The 25,530-nt window shown below is 37.1% G+C and overlaps 1 protein-coding gene across 1 annotated transcript in view; it reads left to right on the forward strand.

Moving 5' to 3' along the window:
* The window catches only part of agbl4 (AGBL carboxypeptidase 4), a 359,863-nt gene that overhangs the window by 191,444 nt on the left and 142,889 nt on the right, over positions 1–25,530 (forward strand). Inside the window, exon 5 of the mRNA XM_051904378.1 lies at positions 4,110–4,326. Coding sequence (XP_051760338.1) covers positions 4,110–4,326 — 217 coding nt within the window. The remainder of the gene's footprint in view (positions 1–4,109; positions 4,327–25,530) is intronic.

A 25,530-nucleotide genomic window follows, 5' to 3' on the forward strand; every position in this document is an offset into this window, starting at 1 on the left:
ATTGGTTAATTGAATATGAGTGAACAAAAATGTGTTTGTGTACGCATTGTGAGTGTCAGTTTGTGTTTTTTTAAGTGTCATAGAGTTAACATTGAGTGGGATGGGTGTGTGTTAAGATGTAAGTAACTGACAGTGAAGGGTCATGTGTTTGTTTCGTGATGGAGTATATTTTGTCGCCAAGCCTGACATGCATTAGAGATCATTTAATTCGTCTCTGTGTTAGCAGTACAGTGTAGTTTGGACCAAGCAGGCACCTGTCCTGTGTGTTAACGGTCTTTTGAGACATGTAGAGATAGCAGTGTTGTAGAAGTCCCCTAGAGGATTCCTCAGCTTGATCGTTCATTTGCTGTCTTTTCCTCCACAGAGAAAAGCTAATTCACTTTCATTTCGGCTCAGCGGTTCACTTTGTTGAGGTTGCAGAGGAGTCTGTGTACATTCTGCAGTGTGTGTATGGATGAAGCTCTGTTATGTTGGCATGCACTGCGTGTGGCTGTTTTCATATTTGCATAGTTCTACATAGCTTTATTTCTCACGGGGTTCTTAATGAACATCAGGGTGGAACGTGCTCTTTTAAACGGCCAATCCCAATGCTGCACTCGAGGGGCTGGCTATTACAGGAAACAAGCTGAGCAGTGCATATGTTGTATGCCTGTTGACAGCATTTGGAACATGCCTATAATGTCCAAAAATGATACTTATGTAGCTAGCTCACTAGCCAAGTACTGTACATGTAACATATAGTTTTCATTTTCCATTTTCTCTGATATAATGTGACTTTTTTATTGTTTTATTTTATTTTATTTTATTTTATTTTATTTTATTTTATTTATTTTTTATTTTATTGTTTTGTTTTTTATTTGTTTTTGTTTTTTTTTATTATTATTTTTTATTTTTTTTTATTTACCTATTTTATTTATTATTTTATTATTTTTTTTTATTTTGAATTAATGAATTTCAGAATGTTTTAATAGTTTTAGCTTGATGGTGATCAATGTCATAAATTTGTTTATTTTAATATTAAAATAGTGACATAGATTAGCCATAATCTGAAGTATTTCTTATTTATTTTTCATCATGTCTTTTCTTATTTTTAAACTTTCAAAATCCTAAAACTTAAATTTCCAGGTTTAAATAGGATTTTAAATCTCATATTTTCAATAGTCTCAGGCTTTTGGATCCCACTGTATATGTCTGTGTGTTTGTATGTATTTATGCGTGTGGGTAACTGAAGATAAGGGAGCAGGTGTGTGTTTATAACTTTTGAAGCGTTCAAACAAAGACACTAACCCAGTTACATCAGTGTACAGTGTGTATGTGAGTTGTTTAGTGGAATGGAATGAGATGGAAGGACTGGAGGTTGATTTTAGAGAGCTGTTTCCTCTCTTATCAGTATGGCCGTGTGGAAGCTTCTGTGCTGTTCACATCGATAGCATCTCCATCTGATCTCTCTCTCTCTCTCTTCCCTGTCCCACAGTCAACCCATCCCAGCTCTGATCTTTCCTCTCTTTCTCATCTTCTCACTATCTCCCTCCCGCTGTTATTCCCTCCATTGCCTTCTATCGTATGTTCTTTGCCTGTCCTTCACTGCTATTTGCTCTCTCTCTCTCTCTCTCTCTCTCTCTCTCTCTCTCTCTCTCTCTCTGCAGATGGTGCAGATTTACTTTCAGCAGCTCAACATAAAACTGATTAACAGCACAGTATATCATTTTATATGCAAATAACATTGCTTTCATTGTTCACCCTGCTCATTGTGCACTGCAGAAATTTTCATTGTTTACAGTTTGCTAGTAGTGTTTGCCTTCATCTAGATGGGTTTTTAAAGGGAGAGGCATAGGATGAGAGAGAGAGAGAGAGAGAGAGAGCTGTCTGAACAGCAGTAATGTGAGTGACTGTAGTGGATGTAGAGGATTGATTGGCCTGCAAGTTTCCAAGATTATTTACAAGATTATAATATTATATTTTATTTTATTCACTTCTCATTTTATTTCATCTCAATGTCTCTTCACTTTTCACATCTTTTCTTTTTTTTTTTCTTTTCTTTTCAAATCAAAAGTAAATAGCCATGTCAGAAAGCAATTGTCTGCCAAAGAATCTTCTGCCAATTCACTGCCACTGAATACATGAAATGTCATTTACAGCACATTGAACTTCAGTCATAAGATATTTCCCAGTGAAACAGAGTGTTAGGCAAGAAATAATGTAGCTTGGCGTTTTATTTTATCATTCATAACTCGATTTAGTTGTGGTTGTGATGATATGATAAATTAATTATATGTTTCCCGCCTACACTCTAAAAAATTAGTGTCTTTTTTGCGTCAAAAAGGGACGAACCCAGCACTGTGTTGTTTTAAATGAAACAGCCCAGCATGTTGGGTTAAATCTTTGACCTAACATGCTGGGCTGTTTTATTTAACTCAACTACTGTTTTACAATTGCTATATTGCTGGTTTAAAATAAACCCAAATTAGGTTGGAAATTAAAATCATACATAGAATTACTAGAGTAACAACACAGCCAACAGTAATAATCAACATTAACTTACACCAAACAACACCCAAAATGGACAAAAATTTAGAGTAAAAACAATACATGCGTATGTGAGGGAGAAAAAGTGCAGAAAAGAATGACAACTTAACAGTTGTACAGCTTATACAGTTAAATTGCTCTTAAAGTTTAAGTAAGGGATAATGTACATCCAGCCGGTTGAATGAACAGAATAAACCCCAACAGGGTGATCAGGACTTGCATCAGCCTGAAGGGGTTTATTCTGAGATAACAACCGGCTGGATGTACTTTATCCCGCTTATTACATGGCTACTTGCCACATAAGTAAATAATCAGAGACGAAATATTGATCTGAGTCGAAATATTTTATTAGCTATTTAAACACAAAGCTTCCGCGGAGAGAGCAGTTGCTAGCACGGCAAATTCAAACTAGCTGGACATTTAAGGTATATGGTACAGTCACACCACTTATTAAACGGCATTTTGCGACATAAATAATTATGTGGATAAGAGATATTGATCTGAGATGGAACTGTTTTAAAATCATACGTGTTTGTTATCTTATAATCTAACAGTGACAAAATGGCAACAGCTGCGTTTGCATGGAACAAGAGAGAGCGAGTTCACGATACTGGATGACATAATTAAGAAACTGTACACAAAATATTGATTTGACTGAGTTTTAATATTTTATAAAACATTCCTAGCAAGTGAATAGCACTGCTAACTTCAGTAACCCGGATGAGCCTGTGTTATCTTTTTTCAGCGGTTGTTATCGGGGAATAACATACCGCTGGATGGCACAACTGACCAATCAGAATCAAGTATTCCACAGAGCCGTGTAATAATATTTATTAACTTGCGTATAAGAGCAAATTTGACCATATTTTGTTTATTTTTTCTCCATCCAACGAACACACTAGTAATGCTACAGCATTAGCAAAAAAAAACAAAAAAAAAAACACTGAAATTCAGAAAAAACTTTTATAGCAAATCGACAGAATTTTACCCTCTCTGTTTAAAACATTTATAATCAATCCCTTTTTGAGCGCAATTCCAGTTCCCGCTCATCAGTCACCTATCACCACTAAAGTGATTTGGATGTGAGAGAAAACACTCCAACAAAATCCTCCAGTTTTAAAAGAACACGTTCCTTGCTGCAGTCAGAGTTCTCCCTCCTCTCCACTTCAACTAGTTTTCTTCTGTTTTGCACACATATTCCTGTCATGAGCACCACAAACACATATAGCCGAAGTGGTATCAGCACACACAGAACCATTTGTGTTTGAACTTATGTGACATGCATTCTCTCTTTCACGTCTGCATTCCCAGCCCAGAACCGTTGGGTTACTGATTATGAACAATTATGTACCCAAATTGGGTCAAATCAACCCATCTTCCAATAGTCTCAACCCAGCATTTTTTAAAGTGTATGCAGCCTTGGTTATGTCAGCTAAAACGTGTCAGAGAATGTTTTCTCACTATAATGGTTATAAACACAAACTATTTCCTGTTTATTTATTTCACATTAACACATGAATGTTTATTGAGAAAGCAAACAGGGCGCATTTTATTGTCATGTTGTCTTTCTTTCTATGTCACAGGCAGAGATTGCCAGCTAAGAATGTGTATTACTATCGCTGCCCTGACCATCGGAGGAACTATGTGATGTCTTTCGCCTTCTGTTTCGACCGTGAGGATGACGTTTATCAGTTTTCATACTGCTACCCTTACACCTATTCCCGTCTGCAACATTACCTGGCCAGCCTGGAGCGCCGAAATCTCGATTACCTGCAGCGAGAGCAGCTGGGCCTTAGCGTGGTTAGTCACTGCATGTTTGCACATCTGTTTTACTGCACATCTTTGTAGCGTTTTAGGTGGTTTTGTCATTTTTTTGTTATGTTAGCATCTTCCTATATCTGCTGTGAACTGCACACTCATTTTCTTTAAGGGGGTGGACACATGTAAGTGTCTTTGAGGATGCATGACTGTGTGTGTGTGTGTGTGTGCGTGTGCATGATCTGCACAGGTACTGGATCATTCACAGTGCCTACAGTTCCGTCTCCGCTCTTATCAAATAATTGTAGAGGAAAACTCATTAGGAATGCTCGAGAGATTAAAGCCCTCTTTTAGGGCCTTCATCACTTTCACGTTCGTCAAGGAGAGCCAGACACGGGAAGCCACTGATGAAAGGACATTTATTGATAAGAAATATGGTGTCAATGGAAAAAAAAAAAGAAATCAGTTTCACATGAAATGGGATTTGAAAGGGCACATATATTGGGGGGAAAATAAATGGCAAAAATATCTAGTTCAGTCATGAAACTCTAGAGGGCGCAGGCTGATTACATGCAATCCGCAAGCAGTCACATTAGCTATGTTTCCATCACCCTGTTTTTATGCGCATTTTAAGTATCGCATCAGAAACGAGTGATGGAAACGTCAAATTTCAAATATAAATCCCTTAATTCGCAAAAAAGTTTTTATGCTCGCTTGAGGTGGCTTTTGAGTTAATGCGAATAATGGGAGATGGAAATGCATTTGCCGAATAAATTCTGACGTAGCGAACATTAAACCCACATTAAACCCATGTACTAGCGCTTGTTGTGTGCAATGCATTTTCCCCTCGGGACATGCCGTGGATAGGGTCATGTGCACTTTTGTGCTGGAGTGTCGCAGGTTTTTCTGGCTTGTCCTCTCATATGTGTCACGCTTAATAAAGTCGAGATGAGTTCAGACAGCTCTCGTTTATTGTTTTCTTATTCATAAGTGTTTAGGCAAACCCTTCACGAACACTCAGTCACAGTGTTTTATTTACTTTTGGTTACTAGGTCACCAATACCACAGTCATCCGCTCGAACAACTTTCAAAGTTTTTGCGAACTTTGAAAAGATTCGCTTCACGTTTGGATGGAAACCCAGCTATTGTTACCGCATGCCACAAGCTGATTGGCCACTATGCTGATCCTGCAGCCAATTAGATTGCTTGCTCAACATTTAAATACTCTGGTTCATTGTTTCCTGTAAGCTAATCAGAGTTCCTTTGAAAGCCTCCACCTCCCCCAGCTCCACCTGCCTAGATCTGCTACAGGATTTATGTATGTCTATTTATGCAGCAGCAGCAGCATGTCTTACATGCTTACAGCAGAGCATCTTTGTATCTATTAGCAGCAGCAAGTCCATCCTTGCTCTGCAGCGCCAGGAGCAGCAATAATAAACATTAGCAGTAACAGAAGCAGCGAGCAGATATAGTGCGCCAAGACTAAATACATTAAAATTGGCATATTCAATAACATGCTAAAAACTAGTCCGAGAGTTGTCATGATTGAACTATATGTTAAAGCAATGAAAGAACAGAAATACAGACTTAAGGGTGTACAGGGTGAATCTGGTTATTGATACAGCCTGTGAAACATTCACCCAGACTGCATAAACCCTGATCACCTCTTTAAAAAGTCTCTTATGTTCACCACAGATACATTTATTTGATCAAAAACATAGTAAAATATCATGCAATATCAGCAATATCATGAAATATTTTTGAAATAACTATTTTCTATTGTAATATATTTTAAAATGTGTTTTATTCCTGTGATGGTGAAGCTGAATTTTCAGCAAGCTCTAGCATTGTTTGTGGTGGCACTATTGCTGTTCTTATTATAGTTATTATAGTTATTACAAGTTATTATAAAGTGTTACAGAAAAAAACTAGATTTCTTTTTATATTAGAGGTCTCTTGGTTAAATTTGAGTAGGGGTCAATGTTATTGTTAACTAAAACTATTAAATAGCATTTTCATTAATTGAAATGAAGCTCAAATAAAATAAAATCTAAATATTACATGACAAACTTAAACTTAAAAAAACTTAAGCCTAAATGAAAATTAGAAATGTTCTCTTGGCAACTAACTGAAATAGAATAAGTTTAGTACTAAAATTACCCAAACTGAAATAAAAATAAATGAAAATTAAAGCTAAATAGAAATATATAAAAAAAATAGAAACTAATAAAAAGTACAGAATCCCATTACAAAATCACTAAAACTTAAATTAAAATATAATATATAAATGTAAAACTGAAAATATAATATTAAAAGCTAATTCGAAATATTATTAAATACTATTAAATAAATAATGCTAAAATAATACTGGTAGGGCTCCTGAGTTTTGGTAAAGACAAAAAGTCCCTGATCTAATGCAGAGAAAAGCCTAAATTGTTAAGTGTATGAATACTTTTGGGAGCCTCATGCCATTTCATTAGCATGTGCAATCAGCCTTTTTATAATTCATATAGAAGATATAATGTCTGAAATAAAGCAAGAATGAAAGGATATATACTGGATGAGGGAGAAAAAAAGTGAGGGAGGGACATTGAGATAGAACAAGAGAGAGTGAGAGGCAATGTATTTGTATGCACGGGCATAGGGCCATTTTATGGCCTTATTTGTCTTTTTATGTCCTCTGTTCTTGGGTATGTGGCAGTACAACACTCTTAATGACCTGCGGAGATGGAGGAGAGAGGGAAAGAGAGAGGGAATGAAGAAAAAGAGAGCAGGATGAGGCTACAACAGCTTGGACTGCAGTTGTAAAACACTCTCTGGTGTAACACACAGACGTGATGTAGTTAAACAGAGGCCCTGTGAGGGGGAACTTGCACACACACCCGCACACATGCTATAGGTAAAGCACCAGAGAACAAGCCTGGATTCAGTGTAATACACTGGGATTACTTCTCTCATATCTTTCACTTTCAATGAGGCAAGTAAATGCGAACAGCGTTTCACAAAAAGAGCCGTCTAGTACATCTCAATTACCTCTTTTGCTCCGTTAATGCTTCGCCTCACAGGGTCAAACACGTTTTTTTGAGAAGTCTGCTACCTGGTGAGGTATACATGAGCACAAATGTTTTACATTCACTTTCGCAATGCAACTAATCCGATTCCTCTCTGTCCAGAGGTGTATGAAGATGAATTCTATCGAGCGTCCCCACGTACACACAATCAGTGTCCAAACATACCAAATATGCACAAACGGGCTGTTTTCACGACTTTAAAATGCAGACTCACAACAACTGTCATGTTCAACAGCAATCGTCACATCTGTTTATTGTATCTTTAGTCATCAAAGTCCTCTAACAGCATTATAAAGACAGAGAAGCATAGCGGGTTTTGACAGTCGCTTTGATGGATGATTATGCGTAGAAGCTTCTTCTATCGTCAGCTCGTCTGTTCACCGCTGCCCATTTTAAACGTCGAGTTCGCATCAGCAAATGGAGAATGAAGTTGTTTTGAAGGCTACGCATCCAGATCCATTAACCATATCTGAGTGTGAAACGCTGGAGCCATCTGAATATTTAAAAGAGATCAAACTCTGATCTGCATTTATGGATGTGAATTATTTAGGCGTGCAGTGTATGTTATCCAGATCTTGTATAGCCCAAGCAGCATGATCTTTGTAGATTAAAATAAGTGTATTGGATTAAATATTTAAGCATATATAAATGTTTATTTTGCATAAAAGCTGAAGGCCTCTGGGTCTTTGTTGATGCTCAATTATCATGACTCAGATGACCTGCCTGTCTAGACAGCTCTCCCTAGTTTCATCCTCTCTTCTCATGCAACCTTCAGTCAGTTTCCGTTGGCAAAGAGCCCGTCAATCTCAACAGAGACCCGTCACGTGACTCGAGTCCGGCTTCCTCACACAGGTGGCTTGTTGTGTTGAATTCTGAGTGCCTGCTCCTCTCCAGATGTGGAGCTGGAGAAAGAGAGAGAGCAACAGTTGTGGATCTGACAAGCTAGCAAGAGCACTTACTGCAACAAAGAGCAGAGACTCAAAGACAAGCAGACAGACAGAATCCAGCCTGAGGGCCTGACCGGCACACTTTGCTTCACTTGCCGTCTCTCTCTGTCTTTCCATATTCTGATTTACAACTAAATATTCAGTTTTACCTGCATATAGTCAGATTTTACTGTGCGTGTGTGTGTGTATATATATATATATATAATATATATATATATATATATATATATATAGATAGATAGATAGATAGAGAGAGAGAGAGAGAGAGAGAGAGAGAGAGAGAGATTTGTGCTATTTTGACATTTAAATGCTATGTTGTAATTTAGTATGTGCTGATGTTTGCAGTATTGGAGCTCAAAATTGAAGTTTTGAAAAGGAGAAAATGAAAGTCCTATATTAGCACCCAGAAAACGAGGCTGTTATTTTAATGATTCACAGATTGTAAGGTAATTGTTCCCTCATTAGTGTAATTGTTTTTCATCTGTGTAAATTTAGAGCTTCTATAATGCAAAGACTGAATGTCCTGAATATTGTCCAGACAGTAAGCAAAACATTATTTATGTACTTATTTCATTTTTATTTGGAAAGATTTCTGAAACAATGACTCATTTTGAAGATTCCCTGAATCAATTTCAAAACATTAATATTTTGTACTTTGAACAAAATATTTCTTTTAGCTCCAATTTGCTCCAATTACAATTAATTTGCTCCAATTACTATAAAAAATAAGATCGTGTAAGTACTAAATATTAGGGAGAATCATGTTAATTTTTGTCTTAGCAGACACAACTCTAATGGTATATACTGTAACTGTTCCTTTAGATCGGCCAATAAGTGTGTACTTGATCAGTTTGTCTTGCTTAGTATACAAGAGAGAAGCCAAATATTTCAGATACTTGCTTTTAATTTGTTCGGCGATCGGGTTGAACTGTATGTTTTGCTTCATGTCCATTGCTGTACGGAGAGTGAATGACAGGCCTTGAAACTTTTATAACCAGACTTTAAGAACTACTTTTCTGTGGGTTTATGCTCACTCTGTCTGTTTTATGGCACATAAAGTTTCCATAAGGAAGAGCCTTAAGTGAAGTTGGTACAGAGTGGCTGCAGTTAGTGTAATCCAATAAGGTCAGTTCACTGCACCTTTCCACCATTCCTCTGAGAGAGAAACATTGATGAGATCATTGGTGTCATTCAGTGAAACTCTCATTTTCACTTTAATAAGGTGATTTTTAAAACTTTTTCTTTCGATAAGGATTTTTAAACATTCTATCAACTGAATGTGTATATAAACTGCATTGTGCCAAATCAAGCTAGTAGTGAACTTTAACATAACTAACAGTAAAGTAATAAAAAAGAGACTTTACTAAGTTTATTTCTTGAAAATATGATTGATATGATAAAGATTTATAGATCGAATTGAATAGTTTGATTTATAGATTCATTGAATAGTTTATGACGCTCAAGAAGGATAAATATGAAATTTGGTTTTATATAAATAAGAGGCGACGCATACACTCCAAGTCTTTCATATAACATATCATTTTTAATATTCATACACTACCGTTTAAATGTTTGGGGTCTGTAATTTTATTAATGTTTTTTAAACAAAGTTTTAATATTGTTAAATATTATTACTGTTTAAAATAACAGTTTTACATTTTAATATATTTTAAAATATAATTTATTCCTTTGATGATTCCTTTGTTTTCAGCAGACATTACATTAAAATGTAAAAGTCTTTGCTGTCACTTTTGATAGTACAGAATAAAAAAAGCCTCCTCATAAATAATTTAGATTTAATTTTATTATTTTACTTTTTGTGTGTGTTTAATATTAAATACATTTTAATTAAGTAAATATTGGCATCAACAACTCTTTGTCAAAGTCGTTTTTATGCATATGAGGAATCCACATGGCACCCAGTGGATAAATCCCTTGTCAATGTCTGTAAACAAAAGTCTATACTCACATTCCCAGAGTAAATATCCCCGTTCCTGTATGTTTTATATGGGCTACACTGCCTCACACCTCTCAGTGATGTGAGATGGTTGTTTCCACAGAGATGACTCAGCTGCTGACGGCTTCTCTGCTATTTTCCTTCATCTCCCTCTTTGAGATTTCCTGTTCTTCTAATACAAGATGCCGACGCATCTCCCCGTAGGGACTGCAGTCTTCAGAGGCGCTGTGCAAAACTCCAAGCAACTGGTGTTAGCACTATCCTGGCTGTCCCTAACCCCTCTCTTTCTACATCCCTATAAAGTCCTCTGATGTAAAATCCTGAGTTTCACAGCCAGGGCTGAAGAAATCCCCCCTCCGATCATCTAGTTCTGAAATTGACTGAGCATTTTAAAACGTGAGTTGAGTTGACCGGCTGGCTGTGAAGGATGAACGTTAAGCAGGCAAATGGGGTCCCGTCTCTGGTTTGATGGAGTACAGGTTTATGGATGTAGTCAGAGGGTGCGGGGTAAGCACTTTTACCTCAAGTCCTTTTTTTTTTTTTTTTTATATATCCTCTGTCACCAGTGGCTAGTACTTATAGGAGTAAGTTTAATAACAGCTCCTCAAATGGAAGGTGGACTGAAATGTGTGTGTGTGATTACTGGCTCTTTAATGGCCGTCTCAGAGTTGCACCCTTGAGCTGTGCACTGGGCAGTGCTAGATTCCTCATGTTTCATCAGTATGAGCCAAAAGTACAAGAACCACCTCAAGGCTAAATGAAATTCTCTTAATAAATCCGTAAAACAGACGTTTAGTTGACAGAGATGAATTATTTCTTCTATCCTATCAGAAAGCTACTTTCAAGTTTGTTATTTGACACCATCATAAAGGATGCTGTTTATGATGGAGCACTACAATGAAAGGAGGAGGTGGAATTTGAACACATTCCTTATGTTATAACATATCGGCCAATATTAATGATTTCTTTTATTCGTTAGTGTCTGTTGAAATTGAAAAATTGTGTGTATTTTTTTCCGTTTATTTTTAGATTTTAGATTACGTTTGCCATCATCTAACACTAACTCCAGATTATGAGATTTAGGCACAATTTCTTGAAGAGCACTTTCCTATAATAGAGGTCCCACCTCTATAAATAGTCTTCCATATAATAGAGGTCTCACCTCTATTATATTAAGGGCTTTTTATCATTCAAACATTATTTTCTTTAGCAGATCTCAAAATAAATAGTTCATTCATGTTTCATACTGTAAATTATGTTTTGATGCCTAAATTCACTTGACTGACAAAACTATAGTTTAAAGTGTTTTATTTACTTATATTTTATTTAGAACACACACTCATACTTTTTTCTATGTAAAAAAAAAAGTTTTTAGATTATTGTATCAGTAAAAATGGTGCATCCTTTGGTGCAGCATTTCCATTCTGAATATTTTTAAGTAGTAAATATATATAAATTCACATTTTCAAGTAAATATATTCCTGCTGAACACACACACAAATACAAAGTTTATTTCTTGGTAAAAAAAAAAAAAAAAAAAAAAATTAATTAAATAAATGATATAAATATAAAATGTGTAGGGCTGTCAAAATTAACGCATTCATTTTGCAACAATTTTACAATAATTTTCTTTTCAGTGTAACACATTAAACACATTTAATGCAGCATCCGTTTTTTTTCTGTCATCCTTTGGCTGCGCTACAGTATATGATCACGCTACCATTCATTCAAGTTCTATTTAACCATTAAAGTGTGATAAGATGCAAAAAAAAAAAAAAAATCAAATCTGTACTGGCACACTGTCTGTGAAGTGGCTCTCTGTGAATAAACACCAGAAACACTCGCACAGAAAGCCACTTTAGACCTCTTTGAGATAAAAACACACAAAAAGATGTCAGAATTCCCATTTTGTCAAATATCCTTGTGAGCACAGTCTTAAACGAGTTAAAAAGTGTGAACATGAAAGAATTGTGACAAAATAGGATGTGTGTTAGATCTGCGTCATGTGCTAGGTCTTAAAGTGACAGCAGTCTAATAAACCTGTTGCTGTCTGTCATTAATGTTAATCAAAAGAACAAAAGACAAAATCACTCACTGCTTTTGACTGAATAACTTTGGTAGCTTAAATAAGGATTAATCTATATTCAATTTATAATTTATTCAGTATAGACTGTGCAGTGTTTGATTATTCAGTTTCTGTATATTTTACCTGTGACATTTATTACAATGGGTTTATGTGAAGATTGTTTTAAGTTTTTATATTTTTAAAGCTTATTAAATGTTAAAATTGATAGCTTTCAATTATACTGTAATGTTGAATGGCTATAATTGCTGAATAGCTAAAAAAAAAATCCATTTAATAGAGACATCAGTATCAGTACCGGTATCAGTGATACTGGCCTTCATTCATAGTGCTTAGTAAAAAGATGCCATTAAACAGATATTTAAAATATACATCTTTATGTTGTTTCTACATTATTTTGGAGATTCATTGTGAAAGTATTACAATATAAAATATATTAAAAACTTAATGGTGGGTGTGATTAAGTGATTAATTACGTTAAAAAAAAGTGCCATTAATTAATTTTTTACTCGATTGACAGTACTAAAAATGTGATATGTACAATTTATATGTAGTGTGTGTATAATATATTTAATATTTATTAGTAATTTATTGTCTATAACAGGAAAATGTTTTTCAGATTATTGTATTGGTCAAAATTTTAAAATCAGTGCCATTCTGCATATTTTCATAATTCCCACTGAACCTAAGGATAACTTTAGAACCCTCCAGAATAATTGGATCTCAAAGTGTCAGTGCAACATGTGGCTGTCACATTCATACACATTCATTGCTCTCTGTGTGAATGGAATGATTCCGTAGGCCTCTTTAGTCTGAAAAATGGGGAAAAGGATTGCTGGCTGTGAGAAGGAGGGAACGAGGGAGGAGAGGAAAGGAGCGTGGAATCTGTAGACAAGAATTTGAGAGGGGAGGAAGGTCATTTTTTGTTGTTCTAATGGTCACTGGAGCCCCTGCAGACAGACGAACAGTGGGGGATCTTGTTCAGGAGCCTGTTAGCAGGAATAAAGGATGGAAAGCTCCTTGGACGGACACGTCTCTGGCCTTCGCACGCTTCTCTCTATCTCTCACTTTACGCCCAGGTTTATCTCCGTGTTTGTACACCCCGTGCCAAGATTTAATCAATAGCAGTTCTGCCTTGCGTGAAGAGAGAAGGTCAAAGTCGGACCGGAGAGATGGAGGGAGGGTGGAGAAGGAAGAGACTGGAGGAAAGAGAAAAGGGAGGAGGATGAGAAGGAGACGAGGCAGAATCTGTGAGCTGTGAAACAGTGATGGATAATCGCATGAAATCTGGTTGTTTATGGACTGCAAAGCAGAAATGGAGTCCTCCTCCATCACATGGCAAATCTCTCATCGCTCTCTCTCTCTCTCTCTCTCTCTCATTTGTGCTACTGTTTACTTGTCAAATCTTTTGTGAATGCTCGTCCGGAAGGTTTAGTAATTTGAAGGACTCTCCACCAGCTGCCTGGTATTGTCCTCTCAAGAGCTGACCAGTCTTTCTCTATTTGTCACTGACTCTGTTATCTGAGGACTCACAAACAGTGGGTGTAAATCTCATCATCAGTCTAAACAATTGAGAGTGATTTTTGTGAAATTTTATCTCTCTCTGTCAGTGAAAACCTAATTTAGATTTCACATCTGATTTCAGCTCAGGAATTCTGGAATACTACAAGTACAGTTGTAGGAAAAAGAAGTGAAGGGTTCAAATTGATTTCCTGCCAACTTAAATTTAAATGTATTTTTTTTTTATGTTTGCAAACAGTATATTTACTGTAGGTTTTACTGTCCACATGATTTGTTGGAGCTGTGGCCTAGCGGATAGTACACATGCATCAACACATTCAGCTATGAATGAAGGAAACATCACCTACCAACTCTGTGGTCCACCAAAACTTAGTGCCCAAACGTTTTTTTTTGTTTTGTTTTGTTTGTTTTTTTAGCAAATGCCTAGACATTTGCGACTGGGCCTTTGACTTGATCACAGAACAGGCGGCTTGGATGCTACGCAAACAACAAAAGTTGTGTCAAATAAAAATGGACTTGATAACAGGTTTGTTCTGCTCTGTGAAGTGGGCTATACAGATATTTCGGTTCAGTTGGGTAGTGTTTTTTGTCCGGTTTGGAGTATTTGGTTTCTGATATAAAAGAGCAGAATTGGTGACAACAATCATATAGGAAAAAGAAATGCTGATGATAATAATAATAGTCATCTTCGAGTCGTCACGTTTATTTATATAGCACTTTTTACAATGCAGATTGTGTCAAAGCAGCTTTACAGTGATAGTGGAAACATAATTTTGGGATCGGAACAGTCAAAATATTTAATCCAGTTCTGGTTGAAGATCGGATTCATCACGCTGGTATGGAAACGGTTTTGTTGGGGATCTGTGCCACTGGCTGTCGTGTCAATGATGCCTTCACAGGGGAGGGTCTATTTGACACAATCTAGCTGACATTTTAGGGATGTGTTGTGCTCGTGTTTAGGCACAGGTCCTCCTTCTAAACTGGATACGGCCCAGAACCAGCTGACTATGGTTAACCTTGTGATAAACAGAGAAGTCTCTCTGTGTTTAGGCACAGGTCCTCCTTCTAAACTGGATACGGCCCAGAACCAGCTGACTATGGTTAACCTTGTGATAAACAGAGAGACTAATATTAGCATAGATGCCATTCTTCTTATGATGTAACAGGTGCATTGGGTGTTATAGGAAGTGTTCCTGGTTCCGGCTGACCTAATTTATGCAGCCTAACAATCCTTTAACGGATGTGAAAATATAAATTGATAATGTGTTATGTATGCCAGATTAAAGAGATGTGTTTTTAGTCTAGATTTAAACTGACAGAGTGTGTCTGCTTCCTGAACAATGCTAGGAAGGCTGTTCCAAAGTTTAGGTGCTAAATAGGAAAAGGATCTACCGTCTGCGGTTGATTTTGATATTTTAGGTATTATCAACTGGCCAGAATTCTGAGATCGCAATAGACATGAAGGACTATAATGCGTTAAGAGCTCTCTCAAGTACTGGGAAGCTAAACCATTTAGTGCTTTGTAAGTAATTAGCAAGGTTTTAAAATGTGTACAATGTTTAATAGGGAGCCAATGCAGTGTTGACAGAAGCTGGATAATATGGTCGTATTTCCTGGTTCTGAGAACTCTATCTGCTGCGTTTTGGTCGAGATGTAGTTTATTAAGCGTGCAGGGCATCCACCCAGTAGAGCATTTAGTAATCTAGCCTTGAGGTCATGACTGAGGTCAACTGTTCCACACTTGTCATTGAGAGCTATGCGTTCATTGAGCTATGCGTTCTGTTCATTTTGGGAATTGGTAAGTTTCGTCAGGGCACGAAGAAATATAGAGCTGAGTATCATGAACATAACAGTGAAAACTAATGCCATGCTTCCTAATGATACAGTATCTCCCAAGGGTAGCATGTACAGAGTGAAAAGCAACGGTCCTAGTACTGAGCCTTGCGGTACTCCACACTGAACTTGTGATTTATTAATCAAAAAAAAAAATATTTTTTATAATAAGACTTTTATTAAAGATATTATTATTTTATGTATATAAATATATATATATATATATATATAATTAGATAATATATATTTTATGTAATGCCTGCATTAAAAATAAATAAACAAAGAATGCATTGCGTTTATGCATTGACATTTTGCTGACTCATAATAACTCATAATAACTCAAAAACTCATAATAATAACCAAAGATAACCAAGGCTTTATGTAATTCTCTAAACTGAGTTTTAAATGTTTCCAGGCCGATGTTGTGGTGGATAATAATAAATGCTGCTACAGCAATGTTTCCCTTTGCAAGGCTGGGCTGTCGAGTCTGGCTCTCGTCATTTTCCAATATCATTCCCTCCCAACATTTCCTGTGCTCTCTGTGCTATCACTGCCAATAAGAGTGGCAAAAGGCCAAAAATAAAATAGCATTTCCAAGCATTTCAAGAAGTGTATGAAGCATAAAATACAACAAACATTTCACAGATGTCGATACAACTGAGGTGTGTTTAACCACTGCGAAATGGCTCCCTACAACTGTTGCGTGTGATGTAAACATCCTTTGGCGTAAGCCTAATAAAATTTCACCATCGGGGTGTGACCTTTGGCAGTGGGTCTCTCAGAGCTCCAGGGGTCAGCGTTCTCTTTGCCGGTGTCAAATGGAACCTGTCTTTTCCATTCGCACCTAACAGTGTGAATGCTCTCGCTTAACAAATCTGACTCTGGATTGAGCCACGGATAAGTCGTGACCCGAGCTTGACTGCAGGGCGGTTATTTTACATTAGATTGAAGATAAAGACTTTGATGTGACCCCATTTTATCGAGCCGCCCTTTTATCGAGACCAATGGGCCCTTCGGTAGGCGATCCTGCTGCTTTATTGCATATTGAGACTCCCATATCAGCAGCAGAGGAATCATCTAGCTGATATGGAGGACCGTAATAAAGAGAGGATAGAGTGAAGAGAAATAGAGAGAGTGGGAAATGGAAAAAGACAGAAAGAAGGGCGACTGCAATAGTACAGCGGAATATTGTTTTCTTGAGGCCATAATAAGATAAAAGAAAACGGGGGGCCTATCAAGCTGCCGTGGACGGAGAGGGCAGAAATATGACCGGTAGGTACGACGACTTCTCTTCGTCTGCAGAGAGGAATCCTTCATCTTCCTGAAACAGTAAAACGATCCTCATTGTAATGCAAGGTTTGCTTAGTCAGAGATAATATTTATTTTTTGAAATTGAAATGGCTCGCACCTTGAGGGCTTAACTCTGTTTCAATATTTTGGAAGTGCTTTGCGAGCTGTTTGTTATGCAGAGGTCGACAGATGGATCTGGTTAGGAGAGGGGGATTTATTGACACGAGGTTATCTCCCAGCGTGGGTTCATATCTGTCACTTAACTCTGTCCGGTTTAACCGGAGCCGAGGCCGGTCTGCCCTTCCCTGATGCCGCCAGTCTTCAAAGCGCATATCCTGAAATCTCACAAGGCCTTCAACTTACATCTTTAGGTCAAAGGGGCTGATGGGGTAGAGTCATGAGATGGATGCAGAAAACAGTTAAGGTGGTGAAAGAGAGAAGGAAAATTGACCCAAAATTGAACCAATATTTGAAACATACTATCTTTATGTTGTTTCTACATTAATTTGGAGATTCAGTGTGAAAATGTTATATAAAATATATCGCAAATGGTGATGTTAGGTGCGATTAATCTTAATTGTTTATCATGATTATTGGCATCTATGGTTCAATGAAGATCCTTTAACATCCATGGAACCTTTCCATTGCATAAAAGTTTATTTATAGTGAAAAAAGTTTTTTAGATTATTAAAATGTTCTCTCTCACACACATACACGCACACTCACACACACACACACACACACACACACACACACACACACACACACACACACACACAAATGGTTCTTTTAAGAACTGTTCACTAAAAGATTCTTTGGGGAACCCAAAATTGTTCTATGGCATATTTTAAGATTGTATGTATAAATTATTTAAAGGTGCAATGTTTAAATATTAGCAGCATCTAGCGGTGAGGTTGCAAACTTTCGGAGAAGCTACGGTGGCGTCTGGCCAACACGACAGAGATGTCGTCGTCCGAGACAGTAACCAGTGAAGCAATGAGGTTTGATCTTACTTCTAAAAAAGAATGGTCTCTGCTTCTAATAAACCAGACGACTACTACTACTACTACTTTGTGTGTATTCAATGTAGCGACGATGCAAGCTGCCTCTAAAAACACCAACGAACATAGTGACGAAACGCGATCTGTAGAGCAGTTTGTCCGTTTAGGGTTACTGTAGAAACATGCCGGCAAATAATGGAGACTTGACATAAAGGGGGGACCTGCGGTGTATAAGATAGAATTGGCTCATTCTAAGGTTATAAAAACATAACGGTTCATTATGTAAGGTCTTTATGCACCACTGAAAACATAGTTATCTATATTATATTGTATTTCTGTCAATAGATCCTCCCAAATTTTACACACTGCACCTTTAAGCTAAAATATTTTATTAGAATAATGTTTATCTATTAAAATTAAATACTGGTGATAAAAATATAAAGGAATACCACTGACAGAAACATTGTCAATCAGGACATCATTATTGTTGATTAACATTATGCCATTTTTGTAAAATGTAAAACGGGTTGAAGATAATGTATGCGCTTAAGATATTGACTACATTTAAAGGACAATTTCCCTTAAAGACTAAAACTAAAAATTGTGTAAAAATTAACACTGCTTTCATTCTTATTACCCACAGCTCACAGCTTGCTATCAATTAAAGAAAAGAATGGAAAAATAAGCATGTTTCTATGGCTTTTTAATAAGTAAAAAAATATACCTTCCATTGAAGGAACCAAATTTAGGGCCCGGGTTGGTTAGAGAGGGGGAAAACGATCAGGGAATGGAGAAATACAAGTGATACAGTACATCATTTTTGGGTAGAAAAGAAAAAGAATTAATGAAAAGTGAGTTACTCACCCTACAAAAGCAGCCAAGCTTGAAATTCAGTTTGAGGGGAAACTTAATTTGTTGTAGATGGGTTGAGAAACATATTTAGCCAGGGTGGAGAGAGAGGAAAAGAGGAAGAGACAAAAATAGAGGGAATGTGCATGGGAAAAAGAAGGGAGCACATTTGAAGGAATAAAAGAAACAGAAAATGGGGAAAAGATGTTTGGTAGATAACAGAAAAAGTAAATGTTCTCTGTGTTCATATACCAGATAGCAACAGGTCTCATGCTGCCTTCAGGCTATGTCACAATGATGATGAGTGCATAACATGAACTCCACTATCAAAGCATGATTACAAGTTGTAATTTTACAACTGTTTTACAGCTGTTTAAATCTACGCTGTTTATGCTTTATTTTGTTGCACTAAAAATGCTTTATGATTTTCACCCGACATATTTTGTTTTGAAATGACACATTTCATGTAGTTATAATGATTTCGAAAACTCGTAAGCAGGCGGTTCCCTGGAGGACTTGAAGGCAACATCAGTTAGCTGCTGAAACGTGAGTTGCATCATTAGCTCTAATCTTCTCTTCCTCCACCTTCCACAAACCTCAGACCTGCACAACCAACAGCTAGACAAAGGGGAATTGGAAAGAGTGTTTTCCTGCACGTTTCTTCTCTAACTATGGTTAAGGAGATCATAGTACGGTGGGTTGGTGTCTTGGATCAATATGGACTCAGCTCTTACTGTCTGAGCTGAAAGCCAAGGTGCAAAATTTCTGTCAGCACATATTTTACAGGGAAGCGGTGGCGTTTGCTGCTAGTTAAAGCGGGGAGCTGATAGTGGCAGCTAATGATCATTCTCATGTGGGTTTGCTAACTTCAGGTTGATTTGATAAGACTGTTCCCATTAAATTAAATGATGAACATACTGAGGATGTTTGGTGAGGTCTGATAACTGTAATTGGCCATGGATTAAGGCAGGGGTTTTCAAAGTCAAAGACAGTGGGCCTCCCTTCGGACACAAAGAACATGATGCCCCACACACACACACACACACACAAACAATTTCAATACCACAGCAAACCTAGTTTGTTTTTCAGGTGGATCTAGCCTAGTATTCAAGTAAAAATACTACGGTTTTATTAGGCTGTTGTCACTTTAAGACCTAAAGCCCAGCTATAATTTACACATCAGTTTTCTTTCCCAACTGTTTACGTTCACTTAATACGTAACCGACTGTGTTAACGTGAATACTCACCAAGACGGACATTTTGACACATACGTGTGTGTCTTTGACCATTCAAGCGCAATAAGCCGCGGAACTCAATTCGGATCGCCCCTTGTCTGAGAGGCAGCTTTCTGTGTGCACGCTTCGTTTGTGAGCACTGAATTCAGTTTTCTTGCACAGCTTATTGCACATTTAATAACTTACCAACCATGTTCTGCTCTTTGTTTTCTTATTCATTTCTTTATAAATCTAACGTGTCAGTAACTTTAAGTCCTGCGCTGTGCGAATACATTTACATACAGTGGTATAAAATAACAAATTCTCTATCAGTTGACATTGTCTCCATAAATTGACACTCCTCCACACCTGGAGTAAAGCCCTGATTTAAGGTATTATTAGCTTCACGTGTTTAGACTTTTGATTATTGGCAGCAGTGTTATTTTAGTATTATTTTTATAATATTATCATAGTATTGATTTGACTTTTATTTTTATACTTTCAAGTTTTGAGTTTTAGTAATTGTTTTGTCATGTTTATTAGTTTTCTAAATACCTTTAATTATTATTATTTTTTTAATTTCAGTTTCAGCAATTGTAGTACTTCTACTTAAACATTTTATTTTAAGGCAACATTTCTTATTTAAGTGTTTTTTTCTTTTATTAAATATTTATATTTCAGCTTTATTTAAATTACGGTAAACAATTTGTTATTTAATCATTTTTTATTTAATTTATTAGTCAGCATTTATTTTTCTATTTATTCAGTTATTCATTTTTCAGGGCTATATGTTTTGTTGGCTATTTTCACATGAATGAAATTCAAAAGGTTTATGATTGACATTTTAAGATTTAAAGTATAGCTAGTCTGGTTTTGTTTTATAGATCTTGACACCTGTCAGTCACCTGGCAGTTGTCCATCTGCATCATTAAACCTACAAATCGGCTGAACTATTGACATTACCAGGGATAACGTGTGACCCCAACCACAAAGAACCGTGACATTTAGCTCTGCAGGATAGCAGGAGGTCCTACTGTATGTATTCAGCTTTTGCTGTAGAATGTGTGTGTGTGCGTGTGTGTGTGTATAATATATATGTGTGCAATTAATCTTTTAATCTTTAACTACAACATCTTTAAGATGTTGTAGTTACAGCGCATACTAGCATGGGGTTTACTGAACGCACTAACTAGCAAACAAAACCCTGACCTCTTGGTGTGGCTTTACTAAGATGAATTTTAGAGTAGTTTCTTCCCAAATTTACATTTTTCTTAACATTTACACACCCTTATGTCATTCAAACCACATTTTCTTCCCAGTGACTTTAAATGTGGCACCAAAAGTGTGGAGTACAAAGACAGCATGTTTTATTGAACCTAAGCCTAAATAAAATTTGAGAGCTTCAGTGGAAAGGAAGATTTTCAGCTAGTATTGATTTGAATTTTGATGTTTTCCCTAAACACAGCTATTTTATGACCTCAGAAGTCTTGGTACCAGTCATATGAACTACTTGTATGTGCTTTTTGGAGCAGTGTAAATCACCATCCACTTTCTTTGGATGGAAAGCAGAAGCTCATACATTCTGCTTAACATCTTATTTTGTGTTACACAGAATAAGGAAAAATACTGAATTGGATCAACTGTATGAAAAATGTACATCTTTAAGTGAATTATCCCTTTAAGTTCCATGATGCGTGATACCCTTATGCTAATAATAGTTTTGTAGAGCTGTTATTTTGTCTGTTTATAGCACCTCATGCAAAACCAGTGAAATGCTTTGTAGCATCATAAAACCACTTATGACCCTGAGTAAAGATCACCACCTTCTTTTTGTGAGTGAGCTTAGCTCATTCAGATTCAGCTTTGTGTGTGTGTCAGGGCTCTAGAGGTTAGCAGCAGGGAGTGAGTGTGTGTACTGAAGTGAAGTATCCCTGGATCTGGAGCCGCCCACCCTGGACACACTCCGCTAGTCCTGCCCTTCCAGTTCCTGCCCTTGTCCCAACCCTGCCCGCCTCACACGGCGACTGCAGAGCGCTGATAACACACACCTCCAGCTACGCGCTTCAGCCGCTCACACACAGATACTCACAGATACACACACGCCGCTAACCATGCGCAACAGTTCCTCCCACGAATGCACGAGAGCAGACACGCAGAAACTCAAACGCATCTTTCTGTGCCCACACACCTCCTTTTGTCCATACGTTCCTTTTTTTCTCCTTCCATCCTTCTCTTTTCATTCCCCAAAGCAACCTTCTACTCTTCTCCTTTTTAGTGCGCTGGACAAAAGACACATGTGAGGCGGCCCACAATCCCACGACTTCATTCTTTCCTCTTGTCGTCTCCCACCCCCATCAACAATCTTCACCGTTAAACTCTTGAGAGTGAAAGAGGGATGAATGCAGACACGGCGCTCTCTCCCAGAGGAGGCGGTGTCTCTGGCAAGCCGTAAGGTGCATATTGTGATATAGTGACTCCATTCAGTCAGTCGATTGCTTTTAGTGGTGGTCTGGCTGGGCCAGAGGAATTGAAAAGGACGGTGGTCTGCTTTTCATTAGGCCTCGGCCCAGACCGGAGAGTCTGGAGGGACTAACGGGAGGGGATGCTGGTCGAGTTTGCTTGACAAGACGATCACGCAGTGGGTTCTGGGAGAATGGTGGTGGTGAGGGGGAGGTAGTGGAACGGTGAGGTTATTCACATTGATGTCGAGAGCAGGCACCTGGTCTGGCGGACAGGTGGGTTTTCATACCTCTTTTGTTCTTGCTTGTTTTCACATGGTCACTTGCTATTTATCACACTCGCCAGTGAAAGAATTGGAATATTGTTTTCTCGATGCATTAATCAAGCACATTTTCACTGTTTTTTTGGGGGTGGGGGGTGGGGGGGGGCTATATTTACTAAATAAAAATATTTTATATATAAATATAATATATTTTTGTTAAATATATACATGCATGTCTGTGTATTTATATATATATATATATATATATATATATATATATATATATATACACAGTACACACACACACATATTATGTACACACAAATTTTTATTTTGGATGCCATAAATCGCGATTGATTGTTTGACAGCACTATTCAAATTATATAATTATGTAATTTTATTTCAAATTAATTCTGTTCTTTTGAGCTTTAAATTGTTTCCACAAAAATATTTTTTAACATTGATAACAAGAAATGTTTCTTGAGCACCAAATTAGATAATTAGAAAGATTTCTGAAGGATCATGTGACACTGAAGACTGGAGTAATGATGCTAAAAATTCAGCTTTACCATCAAAGGAAAAAATTACATTTTAAATGAAAAGACAATTATTTTAAATTCAAACAAATGCAGCCTTGGTGAGCATATATATATATATATATATATATATATATATATATATATACACACACACACAAGAAGCTAAGAAACATCTCAATTAAAGTGAATTATAGAATATATATATATATATATATATAGAATGAATATATATATATATATATATATATATTCTATAATTTATTTAAATTGAGATGTTTCTTAGCTTCTCGGGTGTGTGTGTGTGTGTGTGTGTGTGTGTGTGTGTGTGTGTGTGTGTGTGTGTGCGCGTGTGTGTGTGTGTGTGTACCTGCTTAACCATATTTTGGGGCCAAATTTGTGCACAGAAGTGTGCTAAACCTTCTTTTTTGGGATGTCCTCATTTGTAAAAACTACAGTGCTCAGCGTAAATGAGTACACCCCCTTTGAAAAGTAACATTTTAATTAATATCTCAATTTCCAAAATGTTGACAAGACTAAGTTTAATATAACATCTGTTTAACTTATAACATGAAAGTAAGGTTAATAATATAACTTAGATTACACATTTTTCAGTTTTACTCAAATTAGGGTGATGCAAAAATGAGTACACCCCACAACAAAAACTACTACATCTAGTAGTTTGTATGGCCTCCATGATTTTTAATGACAGCACCAAGTCTTCTAGGCATGGAATGAACAAGTTGGTGACATTTTGCAACATCTGTCATTTTGCATTCTTCAAGAATGACCTCTTTTAGAGACTGGATGCTGGATGGAGAGTGATGCTCAACTTGTCACTTCAGAATTCCCCATAGGTGTTTGATTGGGTTCAGATCAGGAGACATACTTGGCCACGGAATCACTATCACCTTGTTCTTCTTCAGAAATGTGTTTAGGATCATTGTCATGTTGGAAAAGTGCACGACGACCAAGGGCACGGAGTGATGGTAGCATCTTCTCTTTCAGTATAGAGCAGTACATCTGTGAATTCACGATGCCATCAATGAAATGCAGCTCCCCGACACCAGCAGCACTCATGCAGCCCCACATAAGGACACTGCCACCACCATGTTGCACTGTAGGCACCATGCATTTCTCTTTGTATTCCTCACCTTTGCGACGCCATACAGTTTTGAAGCCATCAGTTCCAAAAACATTTATCTTGGTCTCATCGCTCCAGAGTATAGAGTCCCAGTAGTCTTCATCTTTGTCAGCATGGGCCCTGGCAAACTCTAGGTGGGCTTTTTTGTGCCTGGGCTTTAGGAGAGGCTTCTTTCGTGGACGGCACCCATGCAAGCCATTCCTCTGCAGCGTACGCCGTATTGTGTCACAGGAAATAGTCACCCCAGTTTGGCTTTCTACTTCTTTAGATAACTGCAGTGAACTTGCATGCCGATTTTCTTCAACCCTTCTCATCAGAAGACGCTCCTGTCGAAGTGTTAACTTCTGTGGACGACCTGGACGTCTCTGTGAGATGGTTGCAGTTCCATCTTTTTTAAACTTTTGTACAACTTTTGCTACAGTATTCTGACTGATAAGTAAAGCTTTGCTGATCTTCTTGTAGCCTTCACCTTTCTGGTGTAAAGAAATTATTTTCTTTCTCAGGTCTTCTGACATTTCTCTTCCATGTGGTGCCATTGCTGACAGCATGAAATGGGAAGGGGTTTTAACGCCCTTTTATAGTCTCACCTGTGGTTGAATTCTTGTTAAATTAGACATTTGTAGTCTGAAATTTAGCTTTGCTCCAGAGACTTTCGGTGGGGTGTACTCATTTTTGCATCACCCTAATTTGAGTAAAACTGAAAATAGTGTTCTCTAAGTTATATTATTAACCTTACTTTCATGTTATAAGTTAAACAGATGTTATATAAAACATAGTCTTGTTAACATTTTGGAAATTGTTTTTGTGTTCATTGAGATATTGTTTAAAATGTTACTTTTCAAAGGGGGTGTACTTATTTACGCCGAGCACTGTATATAAAAATAAAGTAAATAAAGTAAAAATGCAGAACATTTTCTTTTATGGTTATGTATGGGTTTGGGTTAGGTTACAGTATTTTTAACTAGCTGTATATAAAAACAATAGAAGTCTATGCAGTATCCCCATTTACAGTAGATATCTAAATAAATGTGTGTGTGAGAGAGAGAGACTGAGATCTTCCATCCAAACTCTGTTCCTC

This window comes from Ctenopharyngodon idella, chromosome 8 (genome assembly GCF_019924925.1).
Source record: "Ctenopharyngodon idella isolate HZGC_01 chromosome 8, HZGC01, whole genome shotgun sequence".
NCBI classification, from domain to species: Eukaryota; Metazoa; Chordata; class Actinopteri; order Cypriniformes; family Xenocyprididae; genus Ctenopharyngodon; species Ctenopharyngodon idella.